At 39.7% G+C, this 15,831-nt stretch overlaps 1 protein-coding gene across 10 annotated transcripts in view; it reads left to right on the forward strand.

Annotated features, from left to right (window-relative positions):
• sptan1 (spectrin alpha, non-erythrocytic 1) overlaps positions 1 to 15,831 on the forward strand; it is a 105,790-nt gene that overhangs the window by 42,085 nt on the left and 47,874 nt on the right. For 9 of the 10 annotated variants that reach the window (XM_043720583.1, XM_043720580.1, XM_043720586.1 and 6 more), the window contains 8 exons: positions 2,566 to 2,764; positions 4,605 to 4,703; positions 6,337 to 6,375; positions 6,870 to 6,905; positions 9,719 to 9,766; positions 11,534 to 11,625; positions 11,855 to 11,999; positions 14,064 to 14,245. In XM_043720583.1, coding sequence (XP_043576518.1) covers positions 2,566 to 2,764; positions 4,605 to 4,703; positions 6,337 to 6,375; positions 6,870 to 6,905; positions 9,719 to 9,766; positions 11,534 to 11,625; positions 11,855 to 11,999; positions 14,064 to 14,245 — 840 coding nt within the window. The remainder of the gene's footprint in view (positions 1 to 2,565; positions 2,765 to 4,604; positions 4,704 to 6,336; positions 6,376 to 6,869; positions 6,906 to 9,718; positions 9,767 to 11,533; positions 11,626 to 11,854; positions 12,000 to 14,063; positions 14,246 to 15,831) is intronic. The other variant, XM_043720584.1, reaches the window with a different exon arrangement.

The raw sequence follows: 15,831 nt of genomic DNA on the forward strand, positions 1-15,831 counted from the left end.
ATGACTTGCTGTTTAGAGTGCACTATTTAGTTTTAATTATTCAGTTTTTGCCTTCTGCCATTGCTGTAGATAGCATACTAAAAGCACACAGGTAAAATTTACATTAAGCATCGCCAATAAAATGACACAAAGTCAAAGCTTTTCATCTTACGTATTCCTGACTGACCCACAAGAAACCAAACTTTGAAAGGGAAAATCAATTTGTATAGCATGCGAAGAGGGCACTGATTTAGTTGGCATGGAAAAACTGCTAATTGTCAATGTTAGCTGATTTAAGATCAGACCAGAAGACTCTAATCAAGGTGTTTGGTGTGGAATGCAACAGGATACTCTGGAGACTGCCCATCTCTGCTGCATTCTGCAGGGCAGCCAGTTGCAGTTTTACCTGCCAAATCGAACTTTTTAATCACTTAACTAAGATGGACAGTCAGTACTTCCTGCTGCAATGATTGGCAAAGAGCACTTTCTTTTTCTGATATCCCCAACCCTGATGAGTGCAAGACAAAAGACTTCAACCTTGTGTCTCATTTTGATCATATTTAAGTTCTGTACTACCAAGCAATTAAAACTTAAATTTCTGAAACCTAAAAAAAAAACGATTGTACGCTTTCAGATTTGCATGATGTCGGTTTTAAAACTGTTGGGTCCAAGTAGTTTTGAGATGCGGTACAAATATTCTATTTCTAGGTGAGTCAGACTGGGTAAGCTTTAAACATGTTAGAATACAAATTAGGAGCAGGGGTAGTCCACTCAGCCCTTTGAGTTTGCACAGCCATTCATAGAGATAATAGTATCTTATTACTCCACATTCTGGTGCACTCCTGATTTAACCTTTCACCCCCTTGCTCATCAAGAACCTATTTTACATTTGCCTTAAAAATTCAAGAACTCTCCTCAAAAGGTGATGGAATCACAGTTGCAAGGATTTATGACTATGATCTTTCCTCACCTGTACCTTAAATGGAGAGCCCCTTATTTTCAAACAATGCTTTCACCCCACCCCCAAACACCCAACCACCACCACCCAGTTCTAGACCCTTCCACCAGAGGAAGCATGCTTTTCACAGGCGTGCCTTTTCATGACCCCCGCAGGATTTTAAATGTTTCAGTCAAGTTGCCCCTTGCTCTTCTAAACTCCCAGCACTTACAAACCTAGCCTGCCAAGTTTTTCTTCCCATTCCAGCTATTAGTCTGGTAAACCTTTTCTGAACTGCTTCACATGCACTTAGATCCATTCTTTACTTAAGAAGACCTGTACTACACACAGTACTCAAGTTGTGTTGTAGCTTTCAACATATTAGCAGAAATCTATAGAGCATGCTGTACATGATGGGAATTTGAGCAGTAGAAGCTTAGAGTTGTTCTGTACTAAAATTATGAACTTTCCGATTGGTACATGTCTTATACTCGTTTCTAAGTTGGTTGATTTAAAGAGAGTATATTGTTTGTCTGTGACCATACAAAATGAAACACATTGATTTGAATGTCCTAACAATTATGAATTGATAAAATCAATGTCTTATTGACAACATCCAGTGATCGGACATTTTTTTTTGTACATAAGTTTGAGTTTGATGCCATTTAGCTGCAAAATATAAAGACTAGAATGTAATACTTCAGAGTAGTGACTTACAAATATTTAGAATATATTGGAATTGGATGTGTGATGTAGTTCAACTTTTTAGTGAGAATGGATGTACTACATTTTTAAACTGATATGTTCACATACAAGCTAAACATGTGTGATATATTACTGATTTATGTTACTGAAATGTGAAATGCACACAATGTATACTTGGAATATATGATTTCAAAATTTATGTTTCCAATCAACTTCACTTTGGGCATCTGAGCATTATTTAAAGAATGCTTTCAGATTTTTAAGTCATTTAGTAATATAAAGTTTAGGAAGCACAATAGATTTGATTCATAAGACTGAAGGGGACAGCTGAGGAGGCGGAGTGAAGTGAGATGATAGGAATTTATATTTGTAGAAGCTGAGTGATTTTGTAAGTATATCCTCCATCCATTGTTACATAAACCCAGTATTGCTTCAATGCTTACTGAGTAACTTTCAAACCATTGACTAGCAAGTGTTAGCATTTTGTTTTTGTAGTCTTTTTATCATTGTTAGATTTATGGTTCTCCATTGATTTGCTATCCATCTACATAAGCAATTCCACATTCTTAGATTACTTACAGTGTGGAAACAGGCCCTTCGGTCCAGCAAGTCCACACCGACCCTCTGAAGAGCAACCCACCCAGACCCATTCTCCTACATTTACCCCTTCACCTAACACTACGGGCAATTTAACATGGCCAATTCACCTGACCTGCACATTTTTGGACTGTGGAAGGAAACCACAGTACCCGGAGGAAATCCACGCAGACACTGGGAGAATGTGCAAACTCCACACAGACAGTTGACTGAGGCGGGAATTGAACTTGGGTCTCTGGTGCTGTGAGGCAGCAGTGCTAATCACCGTGCTGCCCACTTAAACTGTTTGTGTTTGTTTAATTGCTTGTAATGAGTAAAGTGACTTTATTGGACATGTTTCCTTTTAGATACCAATCTATTCTGGAGCTGGGCAAAAAACGTAAGGATATGCTGGAAAAGAGCTGTAAGAAGTTCATGCTTTTCCGGGAGGCCAATGAGCTGCAGCAGTGGATCCATGAGAAGGAGACAGCATTGACCAGTGAAGAAGTGGGCACTGACTTGGAACAAGTGGAAGGACTGCAGAAAAAGTTTGATGACTTCCAGAAAGTAAGTAAAGCTTTTTAATTTGGAACTATTTTGAAAGCAGAAAAATGCAAACCTCAATTATGTAAACTAGATATGAACACCATGGCTGATTTATCTTTGGCTACCTGATGTATTGACTCATGGTTGCCATTTTCTTCCTGTCCACTGTTCATAACAAACTATAGTTGTTATTTTATTCTGGATGAGGTAGATTGGTGTAACAGATTTAAAACACAAACAAATTTCTAAATTAGTGTCATAGAATCATACAGTACATTGAGTCTGTGCTGCCAAAATACTCTACTATCCCATAATAGTCCCACTTTTTCCTGCACTCGACCCATAGCCTTGAATGTTCTGACACTTCAGGTGTTCATCCAGTTCCTTTTTAAAGGTTGTGAGGTTACCCACCTCAATTACCCTCGCAGGTACTGCTTTCCAGATCCCCAATGAAAAACCTTTTCATCAAATCCCCTCTAAATCTCCTGCCTCTCGTTTTAAAAGTGTGTTGCCTTGTTCTTGATCCTTTTGATTAAGGGGAGCAGCTGCTTTCTATCCACCCCTTCAGTGTTGCTCAGAATCTTGTATGCCTCTGTCAAGTCCCCACTCAACCTTCTCTGTTCCAAAGAAAACAGCCCAAGCTTATCCAGTGTGTCTCAATAGCATAAATGCTCTATCCCAGGCAACATCCTGGTGAATCTCCTCTGCACTTTCTCCAGTACAGTCACATCTTGCCTGTAATGTGGTGAGCAGAACTGCTCACACTACTCAGCTGTGGCCGAACAAAGTTCTGCAGCTACAGCAGTACCTCTCCGCTCTTATAATCTATGCCTCTCTGATAAAGTTGTGTCCCATATGCTGCTTTAATTACCTTGTTAACTAGTCCAGGCACCTTTTTAGGGATCTGTGGACAAGCACCTGATGATCCCACTGTTCCTTTTTCAGGCTCCGAAATAGAGCTAAATAGATTGGTATCGCACCTGTAAAGTTGTTGTGTTTTGTCCAGTTTTGAATTTTGTGTACTAGTTTCACCTGCCCTCCACCCACCCACCCCCACATAAACTGTGTCCAACATGGTTCTCTAGTTATCCTCCTCAACCCTGGCCAACTACTAATTCTTTACCTGTCACTGTCTGAGCTGGCCAGCTCAGAGGAGGATGGGCATCACAGCCAACCATGAGACCCCTGTTGCCAGGCATCTGTTTGTTTTTTTTTTCCAGATCACTATCCGTTGATTGGGAGCAGAGTGCCCTCATTGATTTACTATTATAGCCAATAGTAAATGCAGAGTTCTGTACTGAGATTCAGGGATTTCAGCATTTCTATGAAATTAGTATTTCAAATAATTTATATCTCTTCAATGTGGTGGGATTACTTGAAATATCTATTTGTTATTTCTGCAAAAGTTTTTTGGCTTTAGCAATCTTCACCCACTGTGCATGAACAGACTAAACCTGGTTGACACACCATTGGTTTCATCTTTAGAAAAAGTGCAGAGAATTCTTATTTCTAGAAATTTATTTTGTTAGCGAGTTTTAAGAAGATTTGTAGCTCAGTTTGAGGTTCTGGATGTAGGTTTGCTGGCTGAGCTGGATGGTTCATTTTCAGATGTTTCATCACCATACTAGGTAACATCTTCAGTGAGCCTCCAGACGAAGCACTGCTGGTGTTTCCCATTTTCTATTTATATGTTTGGGTTTCCTTGGGTTGGTGATGTCATTTCCTGTGGTGACATTATTTCCTGTTCTTTTTCTCAGGGGTGGTAGATGGGATCCAAGTCGGTGTGTTTGTTGATAGAGTTCAGGTTGGAATGCCAAAAAATTATTTAAGTTAAAGTCATGCTTAATCCAATATTTTTCAGGACTTGAAAGCCAATGAGTCTCGCTTGCGAGATATTAACAAAGTGGCAAACGATCTCGAGTCAGAGGGTCTGATGGCTGAAGAGGTTCAAGTAGCTCAGGTACAGTATCATTTCATTTAATTTTCAAAAAAAATTCTATTTCCAAAATGAGTTTACTGTCCATTGTGGATCAAGCACATTTTAAAATAAATAAATTCTATAAAGGGATAAATGGGATAAAGTGATTAGTATGTTAAATGCAGCTGAATTTTTGTCACCACCTTAATGCAAAATAAAAGCTAAGCTTCTAAATCTTTTGCTCCTTGAATTGAAAATTGTGCATGCAGCACAGTGGTTGTGGAAAAACTACAAGTTCATATTCTCAAAATGGATCTCTGTGTGATGTTCTGTCGGGTAAATTTACTCTTCCCACAAACATTAAAATGAGTGTTCGAATATGGAGGATTCGGAGAAGTTGCCCTTCCAAATACTTTTTATCCATATTAAAGGTTCTGGTTTCTAGCTGCACCCAGTAGTCTGGGTGGATTGTTGAGCGCAATACTAATGTGAAGACTTCCGGTCTGCCTGTTATTAAAAATTGTATGACACTTTTTGAGGAACAGTATGGGAGCTCTTTGGGGAGTTCTGGCTTTTCTAGTAAATATTTGTCCCTCAACTAACATCCCAAGAAAATGATTAAGCTAGACATTCATCTTGCTTGTAATTAGTGGCACGTTTTGTTAACTGAGCACTGCATGTTCCAATACTTTGAAAGAGTTACTGGCTGCAAAAATTACTTTGGGCCTTTCCTGAAAAAAGTTGCCAAATGCATGCAAGTTTCTTTCACTCTGTACTATTGAGTTCAGTCATGATATATTGTTGTTTGGAACTTTGAGATCTAACTTGGGGGAATAACTTACAGCTTTAAGTTTGATTTGTGTGTACTAAGGACGAAGATGTAATTCTTTAATTTCATTTCCGCTGTGTTCTGAGCATGGTTATTTGGAGACTTGGTTGTTTATCTGCATTTAAATGGGGTCTTTACAATCCTTGAAGTGAATTTTTCAGTGCATTATGGAAGGGTAGATAAGCTGGGCAAAACTAAATTGCTGGTGCCTGCTGTTGGGAGTCTAGTAACACAAAGAGCTTCATGTTCTTCTACAAAAAGTGCCATGGGATCATAACCTGAGTGGAGCTAAATCTAATTTATCCAGGCGTGCAATGCTGTACTTTAATTATAGCAAGATCAGTGCTGTAAACTCAATAACCTTCCTGAGATTATGCTTTGTTCTTCTGATAGCATAACCCAAGGGTTTTGCAATGGTTGTTGCCAGGCATTTTATTAATGACTTCCAAAAAATTAGCCAACAAAACACCTAGATCCTGCATGTGTTATCCTGCATAATTGTACCTCATGATTTATATTTCCTAAGTATTATTCTCTCTCTCAATCTTGCCACTTTGATTTAATATCAGCAAGTACAATATGCCATTTATCAACTAATCTATCTGTCTTTCTGCATGTGATAAGCTGGTTTTTGCTTGTTGTCACTTTTAATTGGTAAGATCTTTATATAATCTTCACAGTTATAGTTATTCACAAAGCAGTTCTGACACCAATCTCAGGTCTGCACCAGTTAGCTGCTTCCAGGTCCATGTACGGTTGTTTTCACTAACTGTAAATCAATTTCAGAAACACTTCAGCTTTGTTTCGTTAAACACATTTTGTGTTGTTGTCCTTTACTCATTTTAGGAACAACCAGTCTTGGGATCTGCCCCAGGAGCTGCCAAGGTAAGAGTATGTTGAATAAATTATGAATATGAAATTGAAATATGAGTAACATTATAAACAGCAGGTAACTTCAATCTAAACAACAACAAATGTTAAATGCTACTTTGACAGAAGTCAGACATGTACTTTTCGAGTCCATTTTATTTCTACTCGCACTTCACAAATTGCAAGAAGACTGATTCCTCATTCCCCATTTGTTCACCCTTTTGTCCTTTTATTAATAGACTCAGTACCTGTTCTCCAGTTTCATTTTACATATTTGGGTCCAGTTCTGTTCTGTTCTGTTCTGTTCTGATGGTGAGCATTATTTTAAAATGAGTACTGCATATATAATAGGGCTGGGGCAATTTGGTAGGAATGTATTAAGCACTTGAAAGATCAATTTACGCCATGTTGGACCGATATGGGGTACTTACCATGTGATGTAACACAATTAATTTGTTGGCATCCAGTTTCTCAAATTTTAGTTTCTTTTTGTATTTTTTTTTCCATAGGATGAATCTGACTCTAAAACTACATCGCCATGGAAGGTATGAGTTTTATTTTCCAGAATCCTCTCCTATTGACTTTTAATGCTAACTGATTTGTATCAGGCTTGCATTTTCCACAACCACTAATCAGTTACAATTCGAGATGGCATTCTGTGATTTTTAATTTTTCTGTTCAAAAACTGTTTTTGCCCACGCCCAAAATCTTTAGAAAAGCATAGATTAATTTATAGTGATCAAGGTCACTGCTTTACCATGACTAATTTAAGTTATTTTTAAATTTTCTTTTAAATCCATAATTTCATCCAAATAACTTTTCTAAAAATGTCATTTGAGGTTGTTTCTGGCTTACAGTAAAGGGTTGCTGTCAGTGTCGTTTTTAATGAAGTATTCCTGATGATTTTCCTGCATCTGTTGTATGTCTTTGTCAATCAGTCCATTTCTCTAGCCTATATTAAGATAGTAGCAGACACAGTCAAATTGATTATGCTTCACTTTGCCGCTGGAACTCATATTTGCTCTTTTAACATCTCTTAGTTGTTTCTCCTCTATAATTTTAGTTTATTAAATAAAATCTTGATATATGTCCAAAACTAATAAAGGAAGTGTTGGATGAAGGCCCAAAAGAGTTCTCCTATTTATCCTTAAGAACCTAGGCAAAAGAGCTGAAGACATGAGCAAATACCTGCAGAGATTTACCCACAGTTAATCTGTGCTGGTAACAAGCAGACCTGAGGCATGCCTATTTACTACTATTATGATATTTGTTTATATCAAGATGCAGAAATTTTTGATACAGAAATTCTTGCCAAGACAACAGAATAAGTCCCTTCATTTTAAAAAATTGTACTTGAATAACATGCAGCACAACATCTCTTTAAAAACAATACAAGTATTTAGCACTGTTCCAGAATTTTGTAATGTTACAACAGTGTACTTTTTGAAAAGGTTGCTTCCACATAGCTCTTGTACCTCTAATTTAGAAAATCACCAAATTCATTATTTTATCTACATTCTTTCTTTATTCCTTAACGCCACATTTTTCAACTTGGGCTAGCTAATATGTGAGCTGCACTACAATTTTGGAAAGCAAGCTACAGGTGTTGTGATAACTAATCTGATATATTTAAGGAAAGCCAGGCAAAGATGTGGTCGAGCAAGATATGCTGATGGGGGAGATGAAGAGTTGTGGGGAGGAGGTTTGTGGAGCATTGACCACTTTGCCCAAAAAGCTTGTTGTTGTTCTCCCCAACCATATGTAATAATGTGAACTCTTCCCTGCCATCAGGCCAAGCTTATTTTGCTGATATTGTTTCTTTAAACTAGAAGCTCACAGTTAAAATAAGTAAATGATGTTGGCTTGAGTATGTTTTGTTTGAGAAGTGCTCGTCATTTCCAATTTATTTCTCTTTAAGGTGATCCAATTTGTTTATCTTCCTCTGTGGAGTCACAGGTGGGGAAGATAGTGAAGAAGGCATTTGGTATGCTTGCCTTTATTGGTCAGAGTATAGAGTATAAGAGTTGGGAGGTCATGTTGCAGCTGTGCAAGACATTATTCCAAAAGTGGCCTAACTGTTGGGTGTAGTTCTAGTCTCCTTCCTACAGGAAGGATGTTATGAAACTTGAAAGGGTTCAGAAAAGATTTACAAGGATGTTGCCAGGGTTGGAGGGTTTGAGCTATAGGGAGAGGCTGAATAGGCTGGGGCTATTTTCCCTGGATCATTGGAGGCTGAGGGGTGACCTTTATAGAGGTCTATAAACTAATGAGGGGCATGGATAGGGTAAATGGACTAGTCTTTTCCCTAGGATTTAGAGAGTCCAGAACTAGAGGGCATAGGTTTAGGGTGAGAGGGGAATGATTTAAAAGGGACCTAAGGGGAACGTTTTCATGCAGGGGTTGGTGCGTGTATGGAATGAGCTGCCAAAGGAAGTGGTGGAGGCTAGTACAATTACAACATTTTAAATCTGGGTGGGTATATGAATAGGAAGGGTTTAGAGGGGTATGGGCCGGGTGCTGGCAAATGGGACTAGATTAATTTAGGTTATATGATCGGCATGGAAGGGTCTGTTTCCGTGTTGTACATCTCTATGACTCTGTGACTCTGGGTCAGGAATAGAGGGGGCGAAGTTTAGACTGACTACTGTTCCAGATCATCATTTATAGGTTTCTTCTCTGGTAAATTCACATCTCAATATCTGGAGAAGCTGGATTAATTTTGGCAGCATTCTCCTCAGTGGTCACTGCCATGGCTAACAGAAAACAATAGCTACTTGAATTTGTGTTTGTGAAGTCACTTCCTATTGTAAGTGAATGCATGTAGAGAGTAGGAAAGATGTTCAGAAGTTCTTCTGAAGCACTGCACAGCTGTGGTGGCAATTTAAAAGTACAGTACTTCTAATTTTTTCCAAACCCAACTTGAGCAATGCAGTGGCTAACTGATATCTGTAACTTATGTTAATATGTTATCTGGACAGAAAGTTTAAAATGCTTTTATTTGTGGAGGAGCTCACATGCTTCATTCTTTTGTCAAATTATTAAAATGATCTATGTTTTTCATTTAACCTGGCACTTTTTGATTCACTGTTTATTCTGTCTGTGGTCTCTAAAGGCTTTCCTAACTGTCAGTATTGAGATCTTAATGGTTAAGGGTGTGGTCTGTCTTTCCCATTCTACACTTAATCTCTCAGGCTACTAAAAGGGAATTCTAAACTTAGTGTTTTTCTGTTGATAGTGAACTCTTGCATGCCATGTTCTATTAGTTCTAAGTATTTCTAATTTTAACGTTTCTCTTCACTAACTGATGGATCGTGACTGGTTTGGTTTTCCACTGCTGTGATTCATGGTTGCGGTTTAGACTGTGCGGCTGGCAACACATACGGTGGCTAGCTTTAATGCCATCAAGGTAAGAACTGATGGATCTGCTCCCTTCTGGCACTGTCTTTTTCACTCATGTTTCAAATAAGTGATGAGCTCTTCATTGCTTTGTGCTGCCTTTCACTCATTTGTTACAGATCCCTGTCCCTTGTACTATTAGTATGGTTATTTTTCCCAATGGCCCAGTTATAGTACAGTCTTTCCTTCCCTGCACTTCATGTTTGTGTATTACAAAATAAACCTGTTGTGTTTGTAAATGCTTCTTGCTATATGCTGTTGGCAATTGAGCCAACTGAATACTTGCTGTCAAATCAGATTTTGGTAACATAAGTTAACCCTTTTTAAGTATTGAATGTGCTTTTTGTTTGTATCTGTATTTGAAATATTTTGTAAAATTATGAAGAAAAAGCTATATTGTTGAAATCTAGATAAAGTGAAGCATGTGAAATAGTATCAAGTACAATTTGGATCATTGATAGAATGTGACAACAGGGCATCGTGGTACTCCTCAACCTTTGTTGACTTGGAGCAGTTTAAAAATGGCAATGATGGTGCGATAGAGGAAAAAGACTAACTGACACAAATGAGGGTGATGACCAAGATGGGGTAATTGAAGATTCTGTGAACGTTGATGACATGGGTTTTCACATAGAAGAGAATGATGTGACTTGGAACATGGCAACATAAGTAGCAAGTGGGAGGAGGATGATGACAGTGTAGAGGAAGGGGAGTATGGCGGGGAAGAAGAAAATGAAGAAGAAAAAGATAGAAACAAATATAATGGAGGCAGCAATTATCTCAGAAGGAAGATAACACAAAGAGCAATGTAGATTTAACAGAAAATAGGCACTGGTCATTTACTCCTTTTTTGAGCCTGCAGTACTTTTATTTATGTTCATGGCTGATTATCCAACTCAACAGCTTGTTCTGTTTTTCTGCCTTTTCTTTTGATCTATCACCCAATGTTATATCCAAAAGCTTCTTGAAATCATATGATATTTTAGTCTCAACTGCTTCCTGTGATGGCAAATTCCACAGGCTCACCACTCTGGGTGAAGAAAATTCTCAGCCCTAAACAGTTTACCCCATATCCTTAGAATGTGACCCCTGGTTCTGCAAATCCGCTGCCTCCCCAATCATCGGGGACATTCTTCCACATCTACTTTGCATAACAAGCAAACTTAGAACCTGCTGTTAGAGTCTATGTCTGATTGAGATCCTTATAAGAATGTTACCAAGACTAGAGGAATTGAGTTATAATGGCAGGCTAGATAGGCTGGGACCATTTTTCCCTGGAGCGTCGGAGACTGAGGGATGGTCTTAGAGATTTATAAAATCATGAGGGGCACAGATAAGGTGAATAGCTGAGGTCTTTTCCCCAGGGTAGAAGAGTCCAAAACCAGATGGCATTGGTTTAAGGTGAGAAGGGCCATATCCCTTCTGTAACTTAGGTGCATACTGCTTGGTGAATCAGAAATTTTAGTTAAAGTTTGGATGATTTTGCATCCTGTTAGCTATGATCTATAGATCATAGATATGTTGGAGCAGTATTCTGCAGCTATGATGGATTTTTAAGACTTTGTATATTTTTGTGAAATGAATGATTATCTTTTAATGGCAAATGGATGGTTTTTCTTTGGGCATGAAATTTAATACAGACATCAAACTGAAAATTTCCAGATTAACAATACCTAAAGTATCCATCTGGTTATAATATAACCAATTTTTGAGAGTTAAGAATGTTTAACTCTGCAGTGTTATCTCTGTGTTGACACAATTTTTCCACATTTCTCAGGAACTGAATGAGCGCTGGAAATCACTGCAACAACTAGCTGAGGAACGCAGCCAGGTCTTGGGAAGTGCACATGAAGTACAGAGATTCCACAGGTGAGTGGCTTTGAGAGATGGAATAATGAAGATCTACCTATTGATGCACAGAGCCAGAAGTGTGGATGGGTGATGCTGAGAAACCCGATTACTTTGTGTTATCTTTCGTTAGATGCTTAATATGTGAGTATTTAGAAAATAATTTGTTAGGATTAAATTGGCTGGAGTTTTTGTACAGAAAATTATTTAATATATAAATATTTTAAGATTGCTATTTGGTTTTGTGCAGAGATGCTGATGAAACGAAAGAATGGATTGAAGAGAAAAATCAAGCTCTCAACACAGATAATTATGGACATGACCTTGCAAGTGTCCAGGCTCTGCAACGCAAGCATGAAGGATTTGAACGGGATCTTGCTGCTCTGGGAGATAAAGTGAGCTATGATTGTAACCACAGAATCACAAACTTGTTATGGTGCACTTGATATGGCACAAAATTGTTTTGGCCTGTCACGTCTGTATGCCTGTCCAAAATAAGCAGTGACTTGGTGCCGTTCTCCTGCCTCCAATTATCCAATTTACTTGTATCCTGAATATTAGTTGTACTAAAAAAATCATCTAATGACATTTTGAATACCTTGGTTGAACCTGTCTCCACCATACTTCCAGGTGATGCATTTTAAACCCAAACCATTCACTAAGTGGAAAAAGTTTCTTTGAGCATCACATTTACTACTTTTGCAAATTATTTTACACCTCTGCTGGCTTGTATTTTATCTTTTTACAAGCATGAGTGTTTTTCCTTATTGACCCTGTCCAAACATCTCTATTTTGACTGATGTTTCCAAAATCATCTCTTGGTTGTCTTCTCTCTAAGTGAAACAAATTCTCTAATCTCTCTTCATAATTGGCATTTTTCATCCATGAAGCCACTCGTGGAAACTTGTTCTGCACACACTCTCTCTAATGCATTCACATCCTTCCTAATGCATGCTGCTCAGAACTAGACACTGTGCTCTAGTTGAGGACTAACCAGTGCCCTAAGCAAATTCAGTGTAATTTCCCTGTGCTAGAAGTCTACCAAGATGTATTAATTCACACTTCTACGTATTGAACCTCATTTACTGCCTATTAGTTTGTATAATTTTGATTTCTAAGTCAGAGGCTTTCAAATGTTTTCTCCCAGCCAAATGCCCCTGTGGCAGCTTCAGACTCCTGAGACCATGTTACATATCTAAAAGAAAATGTGCTGTTGTTTTACATTTATACCGCAATCAAAATAATAAGTCAGCAAATAAAGTGGCAATTTCTCAAGACACTGTTTTGAGGGCTCAGGATAAAACATGTTTCAATAGGGTAAAATCGGATGAAAAAGCCCTACTTTGTATAAAAGCAGTGGGGATGAAAGTAAATGATTGATGTATTCAGATAATACCACAAGTTGTGGATTAAGAAACACAGAATAGTAATAGAATACATTACCTTCATTGATTCTTTATGAATGAGTTATTTCATTGTCACTTGAATTTTACAGTAAGAAAGTAAAATACAGCAAAAAAGCTTCAACAGTCATCAAAATTCAGTGCCATTTTGGATAGTTTAAGAATAAAAAGGATAAAAGATATGTGAAATTCCTGAGCCATAAGCCACTACTCCAATGTCACTTGCACATGTTCCCCCCACTCCCGCTGCCTGCTCCATATCCACCAGCATAGGAGCCACCACTCCTTACATGCCATTTCTTCGCCCTTGGGCCCACTCTGCTGACACCGGGTCCCATGCTGAACCCACCCTCACCCCACAATCGGGACTTCCTGGTTTCACTGATTCCAGATGTCCTGGCTGCTGATGTTGCAGTCACTGCTTCACTAACGCCAGGAGTCCCTGCTCTGGGCCTACTGCAACCAGGAGACCATGGCTGTGCTGCCAAACCAGGCCACAACTGCTTACCAAGAGTACTGCTCTGGCTGCCCAATGAGAAGCTGCCGGGGCGACATCCTTGCTGCCACAGTTGCCACAGCTTTCAGCTGCCACAGGGAGCGTTGTTTACGGCTGGGAGGAGCCACCATTCCATGTACGGCCTAGCTGCCACACCAACTTCACCAACTAACCTCCTGCAAAAGACTCCAAAGAAAAGAAAAATTAATGGAAAAAGAGCAGAAGTAAAAAGAAAGAAAGCGTGTAGAAGTGGATGAGCTCCTGTCAAAAGCATGCAAATAGCCCTGTTGCTGTGCCATCATCTTTCATTGGAATGCTAGAATTGAGATGCTTGAACATGAATGCTACAACCAAATTCATTTTTTAAAAAATGTGGACATTAATCCAAAAGGATTTCTTCATTCATTAGATGCGGAGGAAATTCATTAATGCAAGGAGGAGTTAATGCAAGCAGGAGCAGAAAATATAGCCTGATGTATTGCAAGCAAATCTTAAATCTGCTGATGTATTTATTACTATGGCATATATTGCCTGATTTGAGTTTTAATTGTTAAATGTAGGTGAATTCTCTGGGTGAGACTGCAAACCGACTGATTCAGTCTCACCCTGAATCAGTTGAGGATGTCCAAGAAAAATGCACAGAATTGAATCAGGCCTGGGATAGCCTGGGGAAGCGTGCTGACCAACGTAAAGGAAAATTGAACGACTCTCATGACCTACAGCGTTTCCTAAGTGACTTCAGGTAAATTAGGCACTGTTTCATTCTTTGTAAGAAGCATAAAAGTAAATCAAAGAACTTTGTATTCTGGAAATCTGAAATAAAAACAGAAATTGCTAGAGAAATTCAGGCCTGGAGCATCTATGGAGAGAAAGCAGAGTCAATGTTTCATGTCCAGTGACCCTTCAGATCTGTTTTATACGTTATTGCTTTATGTCATTAGTAAACAAACATCCGAATAAACTGGTGTAATCCCCTACAAATGTGGTAGTCAAATTGCAGAAATATAGAAACAAAAACAGAAATTGCTGGAAAAACTCAGCAGGTCTGGCAGCATATGTGGAGAGAATTCAGAGTTAACATTTTGGGTCCAGTAGGTAAAAACAATGACTGCAGATGCTGGATACCAGAGTCTAGATTAGAGTGGTGCTGGAAAAGCAGTAAAATCGACGTTTTGGGAAAAAGACCTTCATCAGGAATACAGGCAGAGAGCCTGAAGGGTGGAGAGATAAATGAGAGGAGGATGGGGGGTGGGGAGAAAGTAGCATAGAGTACAATAGGTGAGTGGGGGAGGGGTTTTTACCTGGACCATCTCTGACACCTCCCTCCCCTTCCTGGACCTCTCCGTCTCCACTAATGATGACCAACTTGACACCGACATCTTTTATAAACTCACCGACTCCCACAGCTACCTGGATTACACCTCTTCCCACCCTACCTCCTGCAAAAATGCCATCCCGTATTCCCAATTCTTCCGCCTCCGCTGTATCTGCTCCCAGGAGGACCAGTTCCACCACAGAACACACCAGATGGCCTCCTTCTTTAGAGACCTCAATTTCCCTTCCCACGTGGTTAAAGATGCCCTCCAACGCATCTCGTCCACATCCCGCACCTCCGCCCTCAGACCCAACCCCTCCAACCGCAACAAGGACAGAACGCCCCTGGTGCTCACCTTCCACCCTACCAACCTTTGCAAAAACCAAATCATCCGCCGACATTTCCGCCACCTCCAAACCACCACCAGGGATATATTTCCCTCCCCACCCCTTTTCTGCCTTCTGCAAAGACAGTTCCCTCCCTGACTACCTGGTCAGGTCCACGCCTCCCTACAACCCACCCTCCCATCCTGGCACCTTTCCCTGGCACCGCAGCAATTGCAAAACCTGCGCCCACACCTCCTCCCTCACCTCCATCCAAGGACCTAAAAGAGCCTTCCACATCCATCAAAGTTTTACCTGCACATCCACCAATATAATTTATTGTATCCGTTGCTCCAGATGCGGTCGTCTCTACATTGGGGAGACTGGAAGCCTCCTAGCAGAGTGCTTTAGGGAACATCTCTGGGATACCCGCACCAATCAACCACACTACCCTGTGGCCCAATATTTCAACTTATCCGCCCCCACTCTGCCGAGGACATGGAGGTCCTGGGCCTCCTTCACTACCAGACGCCTGGAGGTAGAACACCTCAACTTCCGCCTCGGAACACTTCAACTCCTGGGCATCAATGTGGACTTCAACAGTTTCCTCATTTCCCCTTCACCCACTTCCAAACTTCCAGTTCAGCACTGTCCCCATGACTTGTCCTACCTGCCTATCTTCTTTTCCAA

Source organism: Chiloscyllium plagiosum, chromosome 30 (assembly GCF_004010195.1).
Source record: "Chiloscyllium plagiosum isolate BGI_BamShark_2017 chromosome 30, ASM401019v2, whole genome shotgun sequence".
In the NCBI taxonomy this organism is placed as follows: Eukaryota; Metazoa; Chordata; class Chondrichthyes; order Orectolobiformes; family Hemiscylliidae; genus Chiloscyllium; species Chiloscyllium plagiosum.